The 21,744-nt window shown below is 56.3% G+C and overlaps 7 protein-coding genes across 7 annotated transcripts; 5 read left to right on the top strand and 2 right to left on the bottom strand.

Moving 5' to 3' along the window:
• Nucleotides 1-608: 608 nt before the first annotated feature.
• Nucleotides 609-2,600, bottom strand: GGS23DRAFT_603812 (DHS-like NAD/FAD-binding domain-containing protein; the record flags this gene model as incomplete). The annotated part of the gene is made up of 2 exons (XM_051519519.1): nucleotides 609-2,158; nucleotides 2,354-2,600. The coding sequence occupies 2 exons, from the start codon at nucleotides 2,598-2,600 to the stop codon at nucleotides 609-611; spliced, it is 1,797 nt and encodes a 598-aa protein (XP_051373881.1).
• A 315-nt stretch (nucleotides 2,601-2,915) lies between these two features.
• On the top strand, nucleotides 2,916-3,501 carry GGS23DRAFT_412706 (uncharacterized protein). The gene has a single exon (XM_051513686.1). It carries the CDS (start codon nucleotides 3,049-3,051, stop codon nucleotides 3,349-3,351), a length of 303 nt encoding a protein of 100 aa, XP_051373880.1. The 5' UTR covers nucleotides 2,916-3,048; the 3' UTR covers nucleotides 3,352-3,501.
• Nucleotides 3,502-5,800: 2,299 nt separating this feature from the next.
• On the top strand, nucleotides 5,801-9,582 carry GGS23DRAFT_618147 (RNA polymerase II mediator complex subunit Sin4; the record flags this gene model as incomplete). Its single annotated transcript, XM_051520916.1, has 9 exons — nucleotides 5,801-5,982; nucleotides 6,088-6,442; nucleotides 6,504-6,759; nucleotides 6,816-7,261; nucleotides 7,316-7,535; nucleotides 7,599-7,715; nucleotides 7,775-7,888; nucleotides 7,953-8,243; nucleotides 8,311-9,582. 9 exons carry the CDS (start codon nucleotides 5,801-5,803, stop codon nucleotides 9,285-9,287), a joined length of 2,958 nt encoding a protein of 985 aa, XP_051373879.1. The 3' UTR covers nucleotides 9,288-9,582.
• A 1,667-nt stretch (nucleotides 9,583-11,249) lies between these two features.
• Nucleotides 11,250-13,169, top strand: GGS23DRAFT_412626 (terpenoid synthase). The gene is made up of 8 exons (XM_051513685.1): nucleotides 11,250-11,459; nucleotides 11,527-11,592; nucleotides 11,670-11,926; nucleotides 11,989-12,145; nucleotides 12,242-12,331; nucleotides 12,388-12,421; nucleotides 12,508-12,734; nucleotides 12,831-13,169. The coding sequence occupies exons 1-8, from the start codon at nucleotides 11,305-11,307 to the stop codon at nucleotides 12,898-12,900; spliced, it is 1,056 nt and encodes a 351-aa protein (XP_051373878.1). The 5' UTR covers nucleotides 11,250-11,304; the 3' UTR covers nucleotides 12,901-13,169.
• A 1,224-nt stretch (nucleotides 13,170-14,393) lies between these two features.
• On the top strand, nucleotides 14,394-16,214 carry GGS23DRAFT_412594 (oryzin precursor). The gene is made up of 4 exons (XM_051513684.1): nucleotides 14,394-14,465; nucleotides 14,524-14,976; nucleotides 15,175-15,589; nucleotides 15,720-16,214. Exons 2-4 carry the CDS (start codon nucleotides 14,719-14,721, stop codon nucleotides 16,196-16,198), a joined length of 1,152 nt encoding a protein of 383 aa, XP_051373877.1. The 5' UTR covers nucleotides 14,394-14,465; nucleotides 14,524-14,718; the 3' UTR covers nucleotides 16,199-16,214.
• On the bottom strand, nucleotides 15,835-17,699 carry GGS23DRAFT_618137 (uncharacterized protein; the record flags this gene model as incomplete). Its single annotated transcript, XM_051520915.1, has 3 exons — nucleotides 15,835-16,783; nucleotides 16,861-17,364; nucleotides 17,453-17,699. The coding sequence occupies 3 exons, from the start codon at nucleotides 17,697-17,699 to the stop codon at nucleotides 16,569-16,571; spliced, it is 966 nt and encodes a 321-aa protein (XP_051373876.1). The 3' UTR covers nucleotides 15,835-16,568.
• A 1,097-nt stretch (nucleotides 17,700-18,796) lies between these two features.
• On the top strand, nucleotides 18,797-20,626 carry GGS23DRAFT_594712 (uncharacterized protein; the record flags this gene model as incomplete). The annotated part of the gene is made up of 2 exons (XM_051518207.1): nucleotides 18,797-19,070; nucleotides 19,191-20,626. 2 exons carry the CDS (start codon nucleotides 18,797-18,799, stop codon nucleotides 20,624-20,626), a joined length of 1,710 nt encoding a protein of 569 aa, XP_051373875.1.
• Nucleotides 20,627-21,744: the final 1,118 nt, after the last annotated feature.

The raw sequence follows: 21,744 nt of genomic DNA, 5'->3' as shown, positions 1-21,744 counted from the left end.
CAGGCGGCGGCTCTGCGCGAACCATGCCGACTATAAGTTATGCAGCCGTGACCGTACCGTACACCGGGTGCCCTTCCTGGGCGGGCCCGCATGCGAGATGGGACAAGGAAACAATGATTACCCCCCCGTCGGGAAAGAATCCCTCCCAGTACAAGACAACAGCAATCAGATGCACGAGTCTCCCAACTCCGTCTATTCACGAGGAATGCTAGGACAAACCCACCAACTCCTTTTCCCCCTTCTACCACTCCCACTGACCCCTGCCCGTGTATAATTTTGTAACTTTCTTCGCCTGTACTCCTCGTCCCCCCTTTCCTTCCTATTCCTCGTATGCGACTCCGCCGTGCCGGAACGGGGGAGTTTGTTTCCCACTCTAAAATCAGGAGGAACTCTCCTTCTACCGCGCCCTATCCCATGCAAGGCAATGGTGGTAAAATGAAACTGGGGACTTCTCGTATGTACAGGGGAGCTGTTGTTCGTCGTTCGTCGTCGGCGCTGGGAGCAAGCGAGTAAAGCGCGTATGTACGTGCGGAGCAAGAATGCCGTCGGTCGGCAAAGATGTAAAGATATATGTGTATGTGTAGGAAGCTCAGGTGCGAAGAGGTCGCTCAGTCGATCAGGGTAGCGAAGCCGCGGGGCTTCGACGTGGGCGAGATGGTACCGGGGGGCGAAGAGGACGCAGGGCAAGGTGGCGCGGTGCGCGTAGGGGTCGTGGGTCGTTCCGTCGACTGGGCGACCGCCGGAAGGTTCTGCACGGCTCCCAACGCGTTCCTTTTGCCCGCGGGGTCGGCAGTGAAAATCGCAAGCGCCTTCCCTCTAGGACGCAGCGAGAATTCCTCGCGCATGACGGATCGGGGAGACAGGGCACTCGAGTGCAAATCGGGCTCGTGGTTGCGCTTCGCGGGGATTTTGGACGCGGTGGCGGCGGCCGAAGACGCCTTGGTAGCCTTGAAGGCCTTGTTAATCGCAGCCTTCGTAGGTTTCGGCTCCGCCGCCTTCTTCGTCTGTCTCGGTTTGCGTTGCTTCGGTGCCTTCTCGGTATCCTTCGCCGGCGCCGCCGAATTGGCACTTGTAGACCCGTCTAGACTGGGGAACGCGAGCTTGCGCTGCTTTTTCAAAGGCTTCACTGCGGGTAAGGCGGCCCGCACCTTGGGGCTAGCAGTGGGGGTCGGCATGCCGTGAGCATTCTGGACGAGTTGCGGCTTCGCCTCGACGGGGGTAGCGTCGCGCGACTCCGACTTGATGGGGAGAGCGCTGTTCGCGGTCGGCGTCTTCCTGATCTCGATCTCGAGCTTCACACCACGAACGCTGTCCTCGTATTTCTTGTTGTCGACGACCACGGCTGCGTCGACGTCCTCATCGTAGCGAGGTAGGTGAACCAGGGTCGCAATATCGTCGCATTTGCCCCGCACAACCAGATCCCAGCAGTTCTTCAGATCGGCACCGGTCGGTTCGGGATCCAGGTTGATCCAGGCTGTCACTCCGTCTTTGCGATCTCTCGTCACGCGGCACATGTCTTTGACCATATTTCGGACCCCCGGGATCTTTAGCGTCGTGCCCACCACGATGACAGCGTCCGGTCGGGCTCGGATGTCGGCTCGGACAACATTCGCTATGGACTCCTGGTCGGGATTGTATTCGTTATAGAGAACCATTCGAGGCCTCAGCCGTCCGATGCCGTGACTACGCTTTCCGGCGTGCGAGGTTCGCACGTTATCCGTCTCTTCACATCCCTTGCAGAGCGGGGCCTCAGGGCCCTCGAAGAGCGAGCTCTCAAAGTCCTTGATCTCACCACACTTGGAACACACCATCTTGGCCAAGCCGCCGTGGAGCTGGATCGCCTTGGGCCAGGGACCTTTGGTGTTGAGCGGGACAGCGGTGGCGAGCGGGGGCATCGACGTATCGAGGCCGTCGACATTCTGGGTGTAGAGACGCAGGAGGCGGCCCTCCTTGGCGAGGGAAGCGATTAAATGATGGAACGGGGTGGGCTTGGCAGTCTGGGTGAGGCGCCACAGGTCGCGAACCATGTTGTGGAAATACGAAGTCATGGAGTCGTGTTTGTAGACGGAGGCATCGAAGAGCTGCTTTCCGGTGCCCTTTAGCCCGTGCTCCTTGGGCAAGGTAGCGAAGAGGCCCTTGGACGATCGGAAATCGGGAACTGGAACAAGTTGGAGGCACGTGTGAGCCATTGCGGTCGAATGGGGATGAGGGATAGGGGCGTATATGGCATTGGCTTAAACACGCGTGTGTTCGTATATATGGGTATATATACGAATACCCGGAACTTGAAGAACACTACACCGGCAGGGGGCGGGGTAGAGAAGAACAGAAACAATAACAAGAAAATACGTACTTCCAGCAGAGACGGAGATTCCGGCGCCAGCAATGATAATAATCTTCTTCTTCTTGCGGAGGATGCTGGTCAGCCGGACGAGGAGCTTCTCATCCTTCTCCTCCTCCTCGGAGGCGGCCTTAAGGTCGAGGTACTCGGTGGTGCGCGGCTTGCGCTCGACGCGGCGACGCTTGGCGGGGGGCGGGCCATCAGGATTCACGTGGATCTCGTTCTCAACGGAGATTGGGTCGGAAGAAGAGGGCTTCATGGGGGACGCACTGCCAGAAGGAATGGTCGAGGGTGGTGATGGGAGACGGCTAGCACTGTTGCTGCTGCTAGACAGAGAAACTCTGGGGGAGACAGTGGGAGACCTGCTGAGGACAGAGAGAGGTGACGAAGGCGGGTCGGAGAGTTCCGAGGTCGACGAGATTATGGATGTGTCCACGTCCATCGTGGAGGGAGAGGGACGACAGTGAATTAAAGGAGATCGGTGAGTAGGAATCTAAAAAAAAAATTTTCTGTTGGTTTCGTTTTGCTGGGTTTTATTGTTTTGCCTTCGCACAATTGTTCGCGAGTGCCAATGTGCGCAGCGATCAACTTGAGAATTAATGGTAACTGCTACCGTGGCCGTCGGTGTGGTCGATGTTGTTACCGTAGTGATGATGGTGGTGGTGGTGTTGGTGGTCGCAGTGGTAATGTAATAATGGCAGTGGTAGATGAAGTGGTCGATGTCGTCGTCGTTTATATTATGTGTTGATGGGTGTGTGGCCGGTGGGTTGTTGAATGTGAATGCAGCTGCGGCGTTTTGGGAGACGCGAAGCGAGAGGAAAGCTAAAGAACAAGCCGCCGGAGAGAGGAGAGGGAGGAAGAGAAGGAAGAAGGCTGGAGTAGAGAAGGAGGAAGAAAGAGGAGGAGGGAAGAGGAGGAGGGAGGACGGGAGGAGAGGATGGGAGAGGGAGAGAGGAGAAGGGAGAGGGAGAGAGCATAGACCGACACACTATGCAAACAGTTACGTGTAGAAAGTTAAGCAAAATACCTCCTGGCCAGAGCAGACGAGTTGATCAGGGTTCGACTCCTAGACAGAGGTAGGTATGCTAAGTGTGCACATGTTCTACCTATCTGCCGATGTTTTGCGGGCAGTTCGCGACAATTATAAGGTGGAAGGACGCAAGTCTATAATTATACCCCCGTGGCTAGCGACGAGGCGATCGGCGGGTATGCGGAGGGCATGACTAGCATGCTGATGTGCTGTGCCGTCCTGACTTAGCGAGAGTGAGCGATTCGGACAGCGACCGGGTCCGGAATAGCGAAGGCAGCATTTCACAGAAGAGAGGCAAATACTTCCAGCATCGAGGCTAACCAGGACATGTTAAGATCGGAATGACGGGGTACATTTGAGTGGAGAGAGGTGGGAAAAGGAACGGGATGAGATGAAAAATAAAAAATCGAGGCGTGCTTTGCGGTAGCGGACCAGGGCAACCGAGCCAATGCAACGCACCGGGGGCCGGGAGTTTGAGGCTGGACGCCTGCCGGTGCCCCAAGATGCCTGAGGGAGGATGGTAGGCATAGGTACCTACCTACCTAGGTAGGTCATGGAAGTTGGGTACCTAAACCAATCTATGCCCTCTCATAGTACCAGATGCCCTGTAAGATGGCTGCCATAATATACCTCCTCCTCTTACCTTTACGTATACCTTAGGCTAGGAGGTGCCACTATTGAGTTCAGTATAAGTATAATTACAATGAATGTAACTGCCTATATAGAACATGAGCCAAGGTAAGCACACAGCCATCAGGTGCAGAGGGTACCTACATATGAGTAAATCAATGCATACACCTTTACCTTAGGTACCTCTAGGTAGATTCTATAACCTCCTACCAATCATCCTTATGAATTCAGCTAAATACCTATACAGGCCTATCTCTCCACCCTTCTCTCTCTTTCTCCCTCTCCTATATATATATATATAGGTATATGTAATGAGATATGAATACACACCTACCTACTTATTTACTGCCCATGTGAGATTCAGGTACTATACACACGTGTCTGCCCATCCCCCACCTGGCCTCTCTCTAGCGTTGATGTTCTACTTTAGTTCCCCTGTCCCCCCATCCCGTGACCAGCTGCAAAGAATGCTGAGAGAGATGAGTAGGTACCTAGCAATTCGAGGCCCGGTCTGTCTTAATTCGTGCTCTGCTATAGGTTAGGTTGCATCTTGTCATGTTGTGTCTAACCGCTCTGCATTGCCAGGTTATGCGTAGCAGCACGTACATGTACGCACCTCACCTACGTAGTAGATGCGCCACCTCGTCCGACAATACATTCATACCCACACTATATCAATCGTATCAATGAGGTCGGTAAGTAGAGGCGGGCGGTTGGGATGGAACGTACCTCTTACCTATATAGCACACACATATAGAAACACCTCTCCATCCAGCCCAGGTTTACGAGGAGGAGACAGTAGGGCATCGCATTTGGTTAATTACATGTCGCATCCTTGAATGTTCACACACACACTGCATTGGCCCGGTCAGCGTGGGGCCACACACCGGTTGCTTAAGGATTGCCCTCCCTCCCTCCTCCCTTACCGAAAGAAATAACCACAGATTGAAGGTAAATTCGAAACGAGTAAAATAAGCCCAGATGAACTGAAAATGAACCCTGGCCAAAGAACGAAGCAATGCGAGAGAAGACACAGAGAAGAGTCAACTAGCATTGTCACAGGTCTTTCCCCCCTCGGTTGCTCTGTGGTTGCTAGGATATGGGTCCTTAGGCACCTACCTAGGTACCTGGTAGGCACATACCTTAGGTACCTAGGTATGTATGTACTTTACTACTCCACAGTAGAGCAGGCATTCAGCATGAGAGGTTAGGTACCTATAGGTAGGTATATAGGTTGGTATGCACATACCATAGCTGTAGGCTGAACTATTCGAGAGCGCTCAGCCTGAGGCTCTTACAGACCCAGATAAGCCTACATAGGTGGACTCCCAAAAATACATATAACCTCAGGTAATACTCTAACAGCTTTAGGCAAGTAATACCTAGGTACCTACGTACCCAGGTACCTACGTAATATCGGTGCAGGTTGCACGGACCTACTACTACTAGCCTGCCTCAGGTACCCAGGTATATCTCATTGGGCACGCTAGGCAACATGTGTTTATCCATTGTTACCTCTTATCCGCATACATCCTTCAGCCTTGTTACCTGCCAGAGATTGCAGCCGCGTTCAAGTACCCAAGTTGGATAGGAGCTCTTTGATGACGAGCCTCTTCCTTCTCCCATCCATATACAACCTGCCCTATCTTCGCCCTACCTCAAGCGACCTCGCCTCGCTGTCTTGACAGAGTGACCCTGCGCATATACCTACGCGAAAGCTCCCAGCCCCAGCCGCTCGTTCGTCTTAGGCATTCACCCCGAATTCCCCCACCCCCGCCCCCTCCCTTCGGCTTCCCCCGATGACAGCCGGCAAGATGCCTCTCATCCTGGAGAATCCCATGGGCGGGGAGGCGATGCAGGTCGACTTGGACGACGTCGACGACCTCTTTGGCGACGGCGCGCCCCTCTCGCTGCCACCGCGGCCGGTGAGCAAACGCCTGCGTCAGAGAATAGATGACCTCCGAACCCGAGGAGCTTGCCAGTAAATCCCGTCCCATCTCCTTTTCTCTCGTCCACCCCCACTCTCGCTCTCGCTCTCGCTCGCTCCGTCTGTTGAGAAAATATGCCAGTATTAACCTTTTTTTAGAGGTGTTGCCTGGTCCAAGGGCGGTACGATAGCCTCCATCGACCCAGATGGCCGCTCTCTCCAGCTCAGATATATCCGTGCCGAGTCCAAGGACGCCGCTTTTAGCTTAAGTGATCCCACTATTATCGCCCCTTGGGGAGGGGTCGCCGGAGGACCTCTCGTCCATCTTACCTGGGGACCGGTACTCTCGGAGCTCGCAGTCATCGATGCCGTAGGGAGGGTCGCTATTCTCAATTTCAGTGCCAATCTGAACCGCCCGTTGATGCCCAGGAGATGGGACGCCGACCCCATCGACGATTTGCATGCCGTCGTCGGGACCTATTGGCTACCAAACATGCCCGTATCTAACCCCCGAGTATGTACCCGACACCCTTGATCACCTTCGTGGTCGGTGCTGATAGCTGCCCAAGCATCAGTACATCCCATCTTATGCCCCAGCGGTCCGGAATGGCAACGGAAACAACTACAACTTCCAAATGACTCCCATCGTAGCCACTGGTCCATACCACCCTCATCCTACCAAGTCTGCTCTGGTTTGCATTACGACGAACGGCCTGTTGAAGATGTTCTGGAGTCAAAACACCAACAGGATCGAGGAGACTACCCTGGAACTCGAGAACAATACGTGGGCAGACGACTTGGTAACCCACGCTGCTGTGTGCTCCGATCGGAGTAAGTTGAGCAAATATTTTCACCCACCTACGACCTGCTGTAGTCTAACTGAGCAGGCAAATCGCTCATGGTCGGCATGGTGACCAAGTCAAAGCAACTTCGCGTAGTTCAGGTCGGCGTGAACTGGGTTACGCTCAAATCCGAAGCGCCTCAGAATCCAACCGCCGGGGGGCAGGTACTAAGTCCCACGTTCTTCAAAAGGCACATAGCGGTGACGAGTTGGTTCCAACCTGCGTCTAGCGATTCTCCTCTCGACGCATCCATGTCCAGGATCACCCATATCGAAATGCTGCCTACTATATTCAGCGCTCCGACCAAGGAATGGTCGCCTGCGATGATCCTGACCGTGCGGTCCTACATCCCCCAACCAAATTCCCCTTACGCCCAAGAAGCACAGAGCATTCTCGATCGCTGGGAACTCCTGACCGACCAGCAACAGTCACCCCATCCTGCCTTCGAGCAGCTGGGAGCTCGGCGAAATAGCGTCGGCTCAGCCCCTCCAGTAAGGATTAACTCATCTGTGTTGTGATTGCTATCCCATTAACGCATCCTCTAGAACGGCGTTAGGCTCAGAAAGCTCGAACCCGTCGTCGTCAATAAAATCATAATAGGTGTGAACCTAGTGAATTTCGGCAGGACTGTCTGCCTTGCCTACAGTGACGGGAGCATAGAATATCGGGACAGGTTCACCATGGCCGAGCTCTACCAAGAAGCCAACCTAGACCGCATCCACTCGGTGCTTGAGGCCGGCTTCTCCCAGACTGGAGAATCCTCATGTGAGTCTCCGCTTCCGTATGTATGCGTCTTCCCGTACTGACCTGGCTACGCGGCTTTACTAGGTCTCCAGGTCGCGCTATCACCAACGAACTTCTCACTGGCACAAATATGCGAGGATGGCCAGGTGAAATGGAATAGCATTAACTACACCTTAGCGGACCCCGGCACAATGACGGATGGTGAGCGCCCACCTATCTTACATACGGGATTTTTGTTTCTCCGGCTGACAATCGCGTAGCGCAAGTTTCTGCGCTCGTTGCTAGCTTCACGATATCAACGGCGCAGGCTACCGCCCTGGGTGGGAACATCGACGATATTTTAGCCGTCGCTAGGAATTTCGTTGGCAGAGACGGTAAGACTTTAGGAATTTGCGCTCAAGCCGTGTTCGCTACTCGAACTAACTAACGTTGATGCAGGCTTTGCCGTGGAGTGGGTGAAGACCATGGTGCAGATGATGAAGATCACTGTCGACTATACCGAAGACGCCCCTCACGATCACCTTATCAAGAATGGCGTCCTACAGATGTGCCTCAGCATCATTAACTATCTAGGATGGAAAGGCGACTCCCAACCTCGACAGGCTTGGGGAAAGCTGTCCACGATTGCCCTTAGCCTGCGCAACATAGTCATTATGATCACTCTCTCGAGTAACACCATAAACATGTCCAAGAACGGCGCGAGCAACATGACCCCGCTGGACGAGCCTGGTGGGTTCACCGCTTCCATATTTCTGCCCTACGGCGACGCCCGATACTAAACACCGTTGCTGTACAGAGGTTGTCAATGCTCTAGCCGGCTGTGTTAAATGGTCGACCGACTTGCTCTGCTGGCTATGCGACTCACTGTTCTGCCTCCTCGACGATCCTAAATTTATGAATCTCCTCAAGCAGCCTCAGTTGGCGCAGATGACGGCATACCTGCATTCCAAGAATGAGATTGCGTTACACTTAGTGTTGTGCTCGGCAACGCGCGGCCTGCTGTCTGCGGTATGTCGCCGCATATCGCTGCTCGATTCCTTCTCCACCAAGTGCATCAACTGGTACGAGAACCGCGAGAAGACTGCTGCCAACGCAAACACTCAACCCGACCCCCGCGCCGCCGCCCACGCCGCCTTGTACGCCGCATACCAGAAGATACGGCAATATACTTCATCCTCGCTTATTAAAGCCGACGAGTTCGACAAACTCCTCACAGGCCTAGGCTCCGATATACGGTCGGCGTATAACACATCGCTTGCGGTCCTCGGGGAGCAGGCTGCTCGAGCCGCGAATAGTAACCAGCCTCTGCCGGGCCAAGGCGCAAATGCTCCTCGACTTGATGTGTCGCAAGAAGCCATTGCTCGCGGCCGCCAACACTGTGAGCTTAATATGCTTGTACTGCAGGCGCCCCCTCCGTCCTTCGTATCGGTCGTCGATAAGTTCTTCAATAAGGACCTTAAGGAATTCCGGTCCCACGTCAACGTTGCCGAATTATATTTTGCCGACTACGGGTTGCTTGAGATAAACGACGGTCCGCGAACGCTGGAAAGGAAGAGGAAGACCGGCATGAGGGTTGACCTCTTCAAGAGGACCATACTTTCCAAGAACCAACCCCCTTCGAACGGATTCGCGTTTCCCTGGAGATTTTGCGTCAGGTGCGGGAGCGTGATGGAGGACCTCGCCATGCTTGGCCCGAAACAGGGCCTTGGGTTCTTACTCCGTCAGCAATTACACTGCTGCTGCGGCGGCCGGATGGCCTTGCTCCCAGCATGAGTGTTTCATCAATAACGGTCACCGGCTTTCTCGTCAGCCCTAATTGCCGACACAAAAGGAACCCAACCAGTCTCTTTTCCGTACTGCTTCCGTACCTGGAGTTGGCCCGTATATTTCCTGGCATCTTCATAACCATGTTTCGCATCGAGAACCCCTTTTTTGGTTTCTAACAGTACACTAGCGGTTGTTGGAGGGAACAAGGAGTGAGCCCCTCGTAGTCGTCTATACCTGAACTGCTTACGGATCATAGGACATGGTAGTTCAGTACAGCCTGCTTTTTATCGTTTCGGTTTGCCGATTAGCGTGGCGCAGGAGACGGCTTAGCCTGAAGAAGTAATACCCGTCCTCGAGTCTAAGGAACTACTAGTAAGGACTCACCGAGGAGTAGTAGCAGCTAAAGATCTTATATATTATAGACGGAGCAGACCTCTCCCCGGTGATACTCTAGCATTTATCATGATGGCTAAGAACGCAGGAGGGGCGAGAGGGGGACGGAATGGAGCCACATTCAGGGCTTGGTTGGCCGCTTCGGCTCTCTCCTTTTTCAGCCTTTTCCCCCTTTCCTAATACTACGCTACGTAGGCAGATGGGTATCGTGATCATACGCGCCTATACTCGTGCCTAAGCAGCTGAGCTATATAAGGTCGCGTTCCCTCTCCTTTTCTCATGTCATCGATGCCCATTCAAAGGTGTGATCTACCTACTATGTACCTAGATCGATCAGGTAGACAGAGCTGATACGAAGAATATACGGCCCGCGAAGTCGTGTTCCCCTCCCTCCTCTATCCCCTCGTGTTATATCGATCCCTAAGAGTGGCACAACTTCTGCCTGTTTATACCCCGACATTTTATCGCTGGGTAGTTCTAATAGGCCGCTGTACTTACATGCATTGACCGCCATCGCAGATCAGTCCGCGAACATCCCCCCGGTTCAGACGAATTAATATTGGCGGTGGACTTTGGGGACGCCTTCGGCCACGGGATCTCACTGCCCGCCCACCAAATATTCACGACACCACCTCGCGGCCAGCATTCCCACTGGACCCGGAGGGGGGCTGAAATACGATAATACTGTTAGTTCCTTTTCGGCATCCCTTGTCTGTTGTGATGGTTGTGTTGGGGTCGACGGATAGACGACGCCACTCGAGAGAGGCGGCTGAAGATGGGCGTATATGGACCTAGCCCCGACCCGGGTTGGCAAAAACCGAAGGGTTCAAGTGCATGAGCTATATCTAGGAAATATCCGATGTTGGAGGGCAACTAATATAGGTAGGTAGATTTAGTAAGCCATAGAATTACCGCGAGCAGGGTCGGAGTCCCTCGGAGCGTCGAGCACGCGTGAAGTTCAACCGTCAAACCCTGGAGATTACCTACATCATCACCGACCCCGTTAACTGCGCCTTAGAATGCAGGTGTAGACGCAAAGTCGGACCTCCGACGTGAGACTATACTCACTCACCCCCGGATAGTAGGTACGAGGGCCGGCTTGGGGACATCGGACAGGGATGGCTGGCTGGTCACTTTCCCCAATGATTGAAGGGAATACATATCCGAGCCTCACACAGCACGCCGTGCTCCGTAGTTCTCGTGCTTGCTGAATTGCAAGAGGCGCAAGTTACACCACTACATCATGGCAGGCTGACAGGCTGAAGAACGCCGTGTTCCCACCGTCTTTGGTAAGAGCTAGGTAGACCAAGCTGGAAGTTGTCGCCGATCCTTTCCAACCGTCCGGCGGCGAAGGGATTCTGGGGCGGGAATCCCTACTTCTGGTGGATGGTGAATATACTTACGCCGTGGCCCCAACAAAAGAGAAGAAGTATGGTTGCGGGATTTCAGGTCGAAACCGGGCTTTGCTTGGAGGTCCCGAGGAAGCTTGGGCGTGGATGATCCTGTTCATAAATACTGGCTGGCCCCGGGGAGGGAACCCCTTAGAAAACGGATACCTGCGTCTTCATCCTCGTTAGCAACTCCTCAAGCACATTCGAACGATTTATTCTGTTCTCCCACAACTCTAACCATGGCCAGCTTCGGCGAGAAAGCCATCCTGGCGAAGAAGCTCAAGGGCCAGAGGCTGGTCATCCCAGACATGCGCCCCATCTTCGCACATTGGCCCCGGGGGCTCCACGAAAACTACCAAGTGGTTAAAGACGTCCTTGACAAGCAATTCGCTGCGTACGACTTAAACCACCAGGGGAGGGGGGCGGGGATGTGATACGCGGATGTGCTGACTGTAAACCAGGGAAGACATGCCCGAGAATGTCCGTACCGGGTTGAAAAATCTGGATCCTACGATGGTTGCCGCATCGTAGGTCTCTCTCGAGTTTACTTATATACCTGCATGCTCGTGTGAAGCGAGGAAAGGAAGCACTAACTGCATGATAGATGGTGGCCGGGCGCGACGGCGGATCGGTTCCGCGTCCTGGCGGACGTGATCACCTGGTTCATCAACTGGGACGACTTCATCGAGGACCTCGCGGCCGACCCGGCTGCCGCCGAAGAGGCCCGCACCTCGACGAAGGCCGTCGTGCGCCAGGCGTTAGGCCTGGGACGCAAGGACGAGCCCGAGGTTCACACTGCCAATCGCATCATATCCAGCTTCCAGGAGGTCGCGGCCCATATCTGCGCCGCGTACGACCAGGGTAAGATGGAAACTAGAGAGAGGCCTTACCAGGGGAGCTGACAGGCGGGCGTTGGGGTGCAGAGCAACGAGAGACACTCCTCGAGCATTTCGTCAAATATATCGATGCGACTCAGCTCGAGGCGGAGGCAGACCGAAGCGAGAGCCTCCCCACCTTGAAGCGATACTGGGAGGTGAGGGTGTTGACGAGCGGCATGGGCCCGATGCTCGGCCTCACCGAGTAAGTGGCCGGCCAGACCCCCCCCCCCCCCCCCCCCGTCCCTACCAACCACGGGATGCCTATTCCCTAGGCCGTAGCCGCTGACGCCGGCGTCAGGTACGCCGAGAGCGTCAAGCTGCCATCTCGCGTGGTCCATTCGGAGGCGTACAAGAGCCTGTGCGTGACGACGATCGTGATCAACTCGATGTAAGTCAGCCGCAGCACACCGCGCGTGTCGGATCCGTTAGCTCACAAGTAACCAGCGTCAACGACTTGGTGTCCTTCAAGAAGGAGATGGTAAGCCGCGTCTCGTGACTGCTTATTAGCCCGTGTATAGGGGGTGGGTGCTAAAGAGAGAAAAAAAACGTCGTGGGTACCTATAGAAAGCCGGGAGCGTGCTCAGCTCCGTAGCGATCCTCTACCAGCAGGTCAACAGCCTTGACGCGGCAGTCCAGATGTCGCTGGCCCACCTCCGCCAGCTCCTCGACGACTTCGACCACACCGCCGAAAGCATCCTGTCCAGCCCTACCCTCGACGCGGCCGACGTCGGTCCCGTCTCGAAGGCCATCAATTCCCTGAGGCTCATGAACGCGGGGAATGTCGAATGGAGGTCTGTCTGCTCGCCCCTTTTGAGGCCACCCTCCCCCCTCCCCCTTCCCCCCCTTTTTTTCTTCTTCTTGGAGTCGTTTGCTGACCGCATGTTCAGCTTGACTGTAAAGCGCTACGACGTGGCCCGGTTCATCCAAAGCGATGGGCGGATCGAGCTGGTTCTGTGATTTTCGCTCGATTTAGGTACTATCTATGCCGTCGCGCTCGACACGTGGCGATGCCTATATAAGCACGGAAGATGACTGATGGGCTCAATTGTAAGATTTGAGCCGGGAACACACACTCCTTAAGCGGCAGTCCGCGGCCAGCGCAGTTCAGTTGCTGCAAATTCTGCTTGTACTTTCTCTAGCCGGTATACGAAGCGCGCGATATACACGCAGAATCAGATATATCACTAGAATAGATGGGACTATAGGTAATAATACGTCCAGTATAGCTCTGCAAGTAGAACCCGCACAGGGGCGTGTCCCAATTCTCTTCTTCTAAGTGAACTTATATACTTATATTTGCCATGTATCACGATGCTATAGCGACTTGGGCCGATACGCTGCCCTGTATCTGTAATCAGTCTCCTCGATAAGCGAGTTTCCAAACCAATAAGTCGATCACCTACGTTGTCTTTACGGCGTTGGCTCTTACGAAAAAGGGGGGAGGGACGGAGGGAGAGTGAGAGGGAAGACAGCCACCCCCTTAGCTGACACGAGAGAGGATGTTACCGTAATCGAGACACATCCGAGTTGTCCCATTTATTGGGAAATTCGCTTACATGCGCTCGGAACGCCTTGTCGAACCGTCGCCTTCGTACGCGTAGCACGGCATTTCACGCAGCGCTGATCATCCCGTTCTGAGGAAATGTGCCGAAGCGCGGGGATAATACCTCAAGTTTCATTTCCGCTGGGCCCTCCGATGGGAGAGACCCTGTGATAACGAGGACCTGGTCCCGTTCTCGGAGCCCCTACCAACGCCAGCCCGCCGTCACTTGAGGTCACGCAGGCCGGGGAGATGGATCTACGAGAAGACGATGTGTCTTCGGCTGGGCAGTTTAGGCTCTCAGCACGACTGTCTTTAGGCACTCGTGACCCATGTCCGCATTGCTTCTTATCAAGCGCTCTATTCGAGGACGATCGGTGCAGGCTTCACACAAGATCCTAGGTAAATAAAGGGCAGGCAGGTCAGCTGGCGAACCGGAACGGCAGTACCTCATATTAAGCGTTGGCCATCAAAAGAGCTCGCTGATAGGCTTTTAGAACCTACATATACCTACGTCCGCAGTGGAAGAGATCAACAACGCCGAATATCCACCGGGAAAAGGAGGGGAAGGGCGGCTACCTCCCGCAGACCTGTCGATGGGTGTGTGCGAGGACCGGCACACGTCAACTCGATCTTCGTTTAGGTTCCCGGCTGAAGTCTTGGATGGGGGGGGGAAACCCCAGACGGGCATCTTGGCAGCAGTGCCGAAGGGAACCCTGCACCCTTACGTCTTCCCCCCTGGCTAGAAGACGAGAGTCTTTTCCCGAACGATATTGACGTTATTAACTTGCTACTACCGCGGGCTGTGATGGGTGGGAGATAGACTATGCATACCGACAGCGGTGGAAGCATCACCAGGACATCCCTGAGGGCTGCTCATCACGGCTTGTCGTGTTGCGTGTCGAGTTGCGTGCTGAGAGGAGAGTATGCCGTGTGCGCTCCTGGCGAAGGGCACGCAATGGCAGCAGTTCCAGAGTTTAAAGTTGCGTCAACGTCCCCTTTAGGGGCCGGTCCCAGAGAGATCCGACTGACTCCTCCAGGTCAAGTTGTTGACGTTGCCGTCCCGGTCATCGCAAGCTTCGTCCGCGAAAATTCACGCTTGGACACACCTCGCCTCCTTTTACCTTCTGTTAGAGGTCCCCAGTTAGCGGCTTTGCCTAAACCCTCCCGCTCCTCACGCTCACTCACACACCCACCCGCCCTAATTTCTAGTCGTCCGGAGCGTCTGATCCATAATGAGGTTCCTCGGCGCTCTGTTGACGGCCCCCATCGCTGCTATCGCGGCCCCCATCCTCGAGCCGAGAGGCGAAGCTCTTCCCAGGAAATGGATCGCGGTTCTCAAGCCGGAGAGCGTCGCTGAAAACGTCCTCGGTAGCGTCACCAGCATCTTAGGTGGAGTGGCTCCCAGGCATACCTACAAGCTGGGCGGCTTCCGAGGCTACTCGATCTCGGCCTCGGAGAGCCTGGTGAAATCGATCGCCGACCTCGCTGATGTTAGTACTTTGTATTTCAACTAAGTCTCTCCCGCAACTCGTCCTGCTCTATTCTCGACTCTTTTGGGGTAAATCCTTAATAGCGAGAGGGAGACAGGGTGTAGGCGTGCGTGTAATGAAGAGAACCTAAGAGAACTTATGCGTGCTCAAAAGAGCCAACGCGTTTTCAGCCTCTCTCTAACCGTCACCATCCGCTAGATCGCCTACATTGAGCCAGACTACAAAGTCAGCATCGCATCCTTCACATCACAGAGCGCGGCCCCGTGGGGACTGGCGCGGCTGTCGAGCCGGGAACCGAATGCTACCGACTACAACTACGACGCGTCGGCCGGCGAAGACACCTTCGTGTACGTTATCGACACGGGGATCGCTGTCGACCACCCCGAGTTTGAGGGCCGCGCCAAGCTCGGCACCAGTTTCGTCGAGGGCAACACCAATGACGAGCATGGCCACGGGACCCACGTCGCCGGCACTATCGGCTCACTCACCTACGGCGTCGCCAAGAAGACCAACCTCATCGCCGTCAAGGTTCTCGGCGCCGACGGCTCCGGTGCTATCAGCCAAGTCATCGCGGGCATCCAGTGGGCCGTCGAAGACGCTACTAGTAAGAAAAGTGAGTAAATATATCATCACCTATCTTTGCTTTCTTCTCCCTTCTCCTGGCCCCGTAGCATCGATCGCTTTCCGTTATGCCCGTTCGTTTTTAATTTCGCCCAACTGACGAGGGGAAACTTGCTCGGCAGGGATAGGGAAGGCGGTAGGCAACATCTCGCTGGGGGCGCTCCGGCTTCTCTCGTCATCAGTCAACACGGCGGCGGCAGCGGCTGTGGAGGCGGGCCTGTTCCTGGCGGTGGCGGCGGGCAACGGTAACGTGGATGCGTCGCAGTACACGCCGGCGTCAGAGCCAACGGTGTGCACGGTCGGCGCGACGGACCCGAGTGATGAGCGAGCTGTGTTCTCGAACTACGGGTCGCTCGTCGACGTCTTCGCGCCGGGCGTCGGCGTCGTCTCGACGTGGAACAACGGCAGCGTCGCTACGCTCTCGGGCACCTCGATGGCTACGCCCCACGTCGCCGGCCTCGCTGCTTACCTGATGCGCCTCGAGGGGCCACGCGACCCCGGCGCCCTGTGCGAGCGCATCCAAGAGCTCGCGACCCCCGATGTCATTGCCAATTCGCGGTCCAGCCACAACCTGCTCGCGTTCAACGGGAACGTAGAGTAGAAGAGGAAAGAGGGGGGAAGGATAGAGAAGGCTAGAGGAGGAAAATGGGGGGTAGGCAAGGGGTGGAAGGTTTGGGAGAATGATGCTTGAGCGAGCGGCTGGGCGCCTCTCCTTCTAAGTCGCATTTACCTACGAATAGATCCCGGGGCTGGTGTAGTGGCGGGAGCAGGTATGTATTCGGCGGAATACCCATGATGAGAGAGTCGATGTGCTGCGTATATCTGCATCTACGTTTAGGATATTTGTGCTTAGATCCCGGGGACGTGGGACAACAAACGGATCTTGCACATCGCAGGTCTAGAAGAAGATACCTAGGCATATATAGCTAGCTGTGCGGCGTGAGAGGGTGTGGTTTATCAGGCACCTTGTATCACTTCGTGGCTTGATATTCACCCTCGGGCACGAACATGCCGTGCATCCCTCTGTACGGCGCCGGCACGGCGGGCCGCCACCCGCCCCTCTGCAGCAGATGTTGATCACCGATCCGGAAGATCTGGACCTGCAAGGGCCGGCAGCACTTGATCATCTCTTTCTCGCTGGCGGCTCCGAAACCCCATAGGGATAGGTCGCCACCGGGGCAGGTGCCTTTTCCTAGCGTTAGCGAGACGCGGTAGACGATGATCGCGGTGCCACCGAAGAAGGGGTTCGGGATGAATACGCACTCAGGGCCATTAGCAAGTCCTGCTCAGCCAGGAACTCGATGTAGTCGCCCTTCTGTGCCGGGCACGGGTTCATGAAGTAGCGGCCGTGCTCGTCGAGGCCGGTGACCTGGAAGATGTTGATCACGTCGTGGACGTCGCTCTCGTTCAAGCCGAACGGCAGCACAGCCCGCGTCAGGTTCGAGCGGCAGTGGAAGTCATAATAGTTCCGCCCGTCCTCCTTTCCCCCGTACTCGTTCTCATCCTCGTCTGTGACCTCGCCCGCCGTCAGCACGCTCGAGATGTACCCGTCGCACCCAGTGCCAAGCAAGTCGTGCACCCGCCCGCCAGTCTCATCGACGCCGTACCACGATAAGCTGTCGCCGATGATTGTCGCCATCGGCCGCATATACGGCAGATTCGACCACAGCCGGTCGTACGTCGACACGTGCGACGCGTGCAGCTGCTTCGTGCGCGCGGCCCAGAAGTGCTCGCGCGGGTTGTGCGCGTTCCACAGGTTTAGGTCGCCTGGGTCTCGCGCGTTAGTCTCGTCGTCGTCGCCGTCCTCCTCCTCCTATTCCCCTGTCGCCTAGATGGAAGATGATGGCCAGCGTACCAACCTGCGGGCCCTCGGGTGTGCTGATCCGCACGATGGACCCGGCGGGTGCCCTCCACGCCCGGCCAGAGCGGATCGGGAGCACAAACTCTTCGAGGAGGATGCGCGGGGCCTGGGCGATAGCGCGGTAGAGGTCTTGATCCACCGCTAGAGGCGATCCAGCAACGGGCAGATATGCTGGTTTCGGCTTCGGGATGGGCTTCCGGGCCTTGAGGCGGGCCTCGGCCTCTTCGTTGCTCGGGGACATCCTCGAGAACGGCAAGCTTCGTAGGATGGCCGGAATTTCACAAGTCGACTGCCCTTTGGGACTACCTACTTACCTTTTGCTGTGCTGCTTACTTCGTTATTGGATAGGTTGGAATTGTAGTCGACCCCTCGGTCTCTTTCTCGGTGATGGAGGATAGCCCCCCCCCCCCCCCCCCTATACCTCCCCCTCGCGTTCTCTCCGTTCAGGTTACCAAGCTTAGGCGGGTGTCCTTCTCTTCCCACTTGGGTTAGTATCAATTCGCGGGGAAACGGCATGGTATGTGTTTATGTCGTAATCAATCACGAACGATAGCTGTCGTGACTTGTCCTCGGGCGCGAAGAGAATCCCACCACTTATATTGCTCGCGTGCGCGTTATGGTTACATCCTGGTTTGTCCGAAGACTACCTTGTCCTTCTCCTCTGCCGCGGGTATGTCGAGAGAGGGACTGAATCGAGAATCTCGTCGTAAGCCTAAGTAGCTTAGAGGCAGCATTTTATTGGGTACCCGAGGCGGTGGCAGACTCTAGGTTCGTCGACGGGGAGGAGAGTCTGAAGATGGGAGGGAACAGAGAGGGTTGAGATGGGATGAACTCACGCCAGTTTGGTTATGTCTTTACAGCAATACCTATTATAGGCATATGCACTCGTGTAGGTATCGCAGACAAGACGTCTACTAGAGGCACCTAACGTATCCGTACTTATATACGCCTAAGGCTATAGGCATTAAAGCCCAACTGAAGCTCGAGTGATACACCTATCAGCATATGTACTTCTTAGAGAGTGCCTTATTTCCTGCATGTATCGAGGCGATATAAGTGTGATATCGGTGCTATATTTTGCCTATGCACCTAATCGAATAGCAAGAATGCAGGTAACCGGTATTCGTCCTGACAAGATGATCAGCCTCAGCCAAGTCGCCCGCTCTCATGCAAACCGTCCCATCGTCTTCTCTTCTTCAGAGCTCTCCCAACTCTACACTAAGCCGAACCTTAGACCTCACCACAACGAGACCACATGCGGCGCCTGGCAATTCTGAATACCCTCCCGACCTGCGGGCCACCTCGTATACCTGCCATCGACACAGACGAACCGTAATCATGAACAGACTCCCACCCGAGATCCTCTTAGCCATCCTCGAGTATACGGTCGCGTCCCTCTACTCGAACAAGAACCGTCTTCTCGCCCTGCGCACCACATGCAAGCTGTTCGACGAGGTCCTCAAACCCTACGCCCTCCGCACCCTCCAGCTCGAGTTTACGCGTCTGGATAAGGTAGAGAGGGCGCTTAAACCGCCCGATGACGATGCCCTGCGTCGCGTGGGCCACATGTGCCGTGCCCTGTATCTTGACATGATGGTGGTCAGAGACGAAGGTAGGCATTTGACAAGCCCCAGAGCCTCTATCCCCACCCCCCGTTCTCCCCTACTTGCGCTAGCCTGGCTTGCCCGGCAGGCTGTGTCGCATGGCTCGCTAAGCGTGTATCGCGTCGTAGGCGAGATCGGATACCTGGACCAGATGTTCCGCCCCGTACGCACCATGGACAGCTTCGTCGCCGACCTCCGGAATCGCTATTGCATGAGCGAGTCCTCCTTTACCGAGATCGACTATCGCCGCCGCGTAGGCACCATGCTCGAGCACACCCCAAAAGTTAGCGCCGTAAAGCTGACCCTGCCCTTGCAGCTCGTGTCCTCGGGCCAATACGGCGCTGCCACCCTGATACTGGGAAACAGCTTCGAGGCGCTGGCCCAGCGCCCGGAGGGTTCTGAGACCCTCAGGACCCTGGTGCTGGAGAACCTGTCGGACGGCTCGGTCTTGCAGCTCTGGAATAACCCTCAGGACGTGAAGAACATCATCGATGTCTTCCAGGACCTCCGCCACCTGTTCCTGTCCATGCGGCGGCACGAGGAAGACCCGGGCCACAACATCAACTTCCACAAACGCCTGTGGGAGATGATCTGCAAGGCGAAGAGGCTCGAGAGCCTCTGCCTCGTCGATCTCGACGCGGACGAGAAGCCCCCCCGCAAGATCATTACCTCGTCTCAGCTGGAGCGGCCTCTCGAAGAGTGGCAGTTCTTGTGTGTACCGATGATGCGAAGCCCGTCGAGATCCGTGCTGCCAAACCTGGCATTCCTCGAGCTGCGCCAGGTCGAGGTCATGGGCAATGGCCTGGTGTCGACGCTCAAGTCCTTCCGGCACTCGCTGCGGGAGCTCCACCTCGACCACGTCTACCTCAAGACCGTATACAGTGTCGACTCCCCGCAGGACGTCAACAACACGCTCTGGATCGGCCTGCCCAACGTCCCCCCGCCGCGGAACCACCAGTGGGTGGCGACATGCCTGCGCCAGATCGGCATGCGCCTGCGCGTCTGCGAGGCCGCCTACCTCGGCTACGACCAGTTCGTCATGGACGAGGAGCCCGCCAACGACGCCAACTACGACCTCGCCGACCCGTGCGGGCTCGCGCGCACGCTCGAGGAGCGCTTCGTCGAGGTCGCCACCGGCGTCGAGCAGCCCCGCGGCGCCGACGGGTCGCCCGTCGCTTATTGGACCGATACGGGGGCGGACACGGAGTCGGAGACGGACGAGGACGGCGAGTCGGAGGCGCCGGCACCGGGCAGCCACGGCCCCGCGGAGGCGGGCTCGGCGTCGGCGTGGCAGCGCTCGATCGACGGCCAGTTCCCGAACTGCAACCCGTTCACGCTCAACATGCTCCACGTGTTCGCCGAGAGCGCGTACAACGGCATCACGATCCTGAACCGGCGGGCGCTGTGGGACGAGTACGAGGACGACTACGATGAGTTCCTGGAGCTGTACGACCCCATCCCCATCCCCACCTTCCCCGACCGCTACACCGAGGAAGACCTGCAAGACGACCTCGACTACGGCGACGGCTACGGCTACGGCTACGGCTTTGACGAGTTCTTTTAGGACCAGAGGGAGGCGATGGACAGCGGTTCGACCTAACCCTCCCTCCTGCGTTGATGCCGGCGGTAGCCCATTCGGTGCTGGTCATCCCCGTCGGCAGGAGAAGAGGATACAAACGGGGTCCCGGCGTAGGCGGGAGTAATTTCAAGGAGGGGCTTCGTTTCAGCTGCTCGGGAGGCGGAATGCGGGCGATGTATGCGTTTCTTTCTTTCCAACTTACTCACTCCCACACGCACGCACACGCACATGTAGCTCTAGATACCCCGCGGCGCGACGGGAACGAGGCGCGTCAGCAGCAGTTAGCACCACGACCTCGCGCCGTCTCCGGGAGGGGACAACGGGCCTACCGTAATGTGACGACGACTCCAATGCCGCGGCGCGTGCATGACGCATAGTAGTAATAGTGCGTGACCGCCTCGCCTATCGTGACAGAACGTCCAGCCTTTCATACTGCCCAGGCCTAGGCGAGAGAGCCGAGACGTGCGCATCCCTCGGCGCTGGCCTCCTTTCTATCGTGACCCCCACCCGGCCCCCCCGGTACCGCCCAACCCCCCCGGTACCGCCCAACCCCCCCGGTACCGCCCAAGACACAGTAGAACGTACCGGTAGATAATACACCCGGCGCACGTGAGGCAGCTGAGCGGTGACTCCAGCCGCGCGCCAGTCTCGTTTTTGTCACAGCTAGCGGGGGATGGCTCGGCCGCCGCATCTTGCCCTGTATAAGAAACACAAGTCTTGCGCCTCTCCGGCACCCGGCGCGAATTATAAGCACGTCGGGCCGAACCCGCAGGAACACAGCTGTAGAGTCGCGCGCGCTCATATCCTAGACGCGTACGCGCCGCGGTGCCGCTCCTAGATCCGTCCGACCTGGGCGAGCGGGCAGGCAGTGGGCAGTAATGCTACGACGCCATTCATCATTCACTTAATGATTCCCACGTTTACCATCCCTCTTTCACGCGCACTCGGGATTGTCTTCGTCGTTGCAAGATGAGGAAGACAGGCGAGGACGAGGAAATGGGTTTGCGCACGGGAAACTACGAGAGCTTGTTGGGGGAGAAAAAAGGGGCACAAGGTTCTTTTCCGTCTATCACCTGTTGCCGGCCGCGCCCCCGGGTCGACGC

The sequence above is a fragment of the Durotheca rogersii genome, assembly GCF_024521655.1.
Source record: "Durotheca rogersii strain YMJ 92031201 chromosome Unknown GGS23scaffold_5, whole genome shotgun sequence".
Lineage (NCBI taxonomy): Eukaryota > Fungi > Ascomycota > Sordariomycetes > Xylariales > Xylariaceae > Durotheca > Durotheca rogersii.
This window is presented reverse-complemented; position numbering and strand designations above follow the sequence as displayed.

What these genes read in the sequence shown, in the direction of transcription:
- GGS23DRAFT_412706 (XM_051513686.1), top strand. Translation starts at nt 3,049, where the DNA reads ATGAAGTGGTCGATGTCGTCGTCGTTTATATTATGTGTTGATGGGTGT.
- GGS23DRAFT_412626 (XM_051513685.1), top strand. Translation starts at nt 11,305, where the DNA reads ATGGCCAGCTTCGGCGAGAAAGCCATCCTGGCGAAGAAGCTCAAGGGC. An exon ending in CTGCGCCGCGTACGACCAGG is followed by an intron (nt 11,927 to 11,988) that starts GTAAGATGGAAA and finishes GTTGGGGTGCAG; the next exon opens with AGCAACGAGAGACACTCCTC. An exon ending in CCGATGCTCGGCCTCACCGA is followed by an intron (nt 12,146 to 12,241) that starts GTAAGTGGCCGG and finishes CGCCGGCGTCAG; the next exon opens with GTACGCCGAGAGCGTCAAGC.
- GGS23DRAFT_412594 (XM_051513684.1), top strand. Translation starts at nt 14,719, where the DNA reads ATGAGGTTCCTCGGCGCTCTGTTGACGGCCCCCATCGCTGCTATCGCG. An exon ending in CGATCGCCGACCTCGCTGAT is followed by an intron (nt 14,977 to 15,174) that starts GTTAGTACTTTG and finishes ACCATCCGCTAG; the next exon opens with ATCGCCTACATTGAGCCAGA. An exon ending in AGACGCTACTAGTAAGAAAA is followed by an intron (nt 15,590 to 15,719) that starts GTGAGTAAATAT and finishes CTTGCTCGGCAG; the next exon opens with GGATAGGGAAGGCGGTAGGC.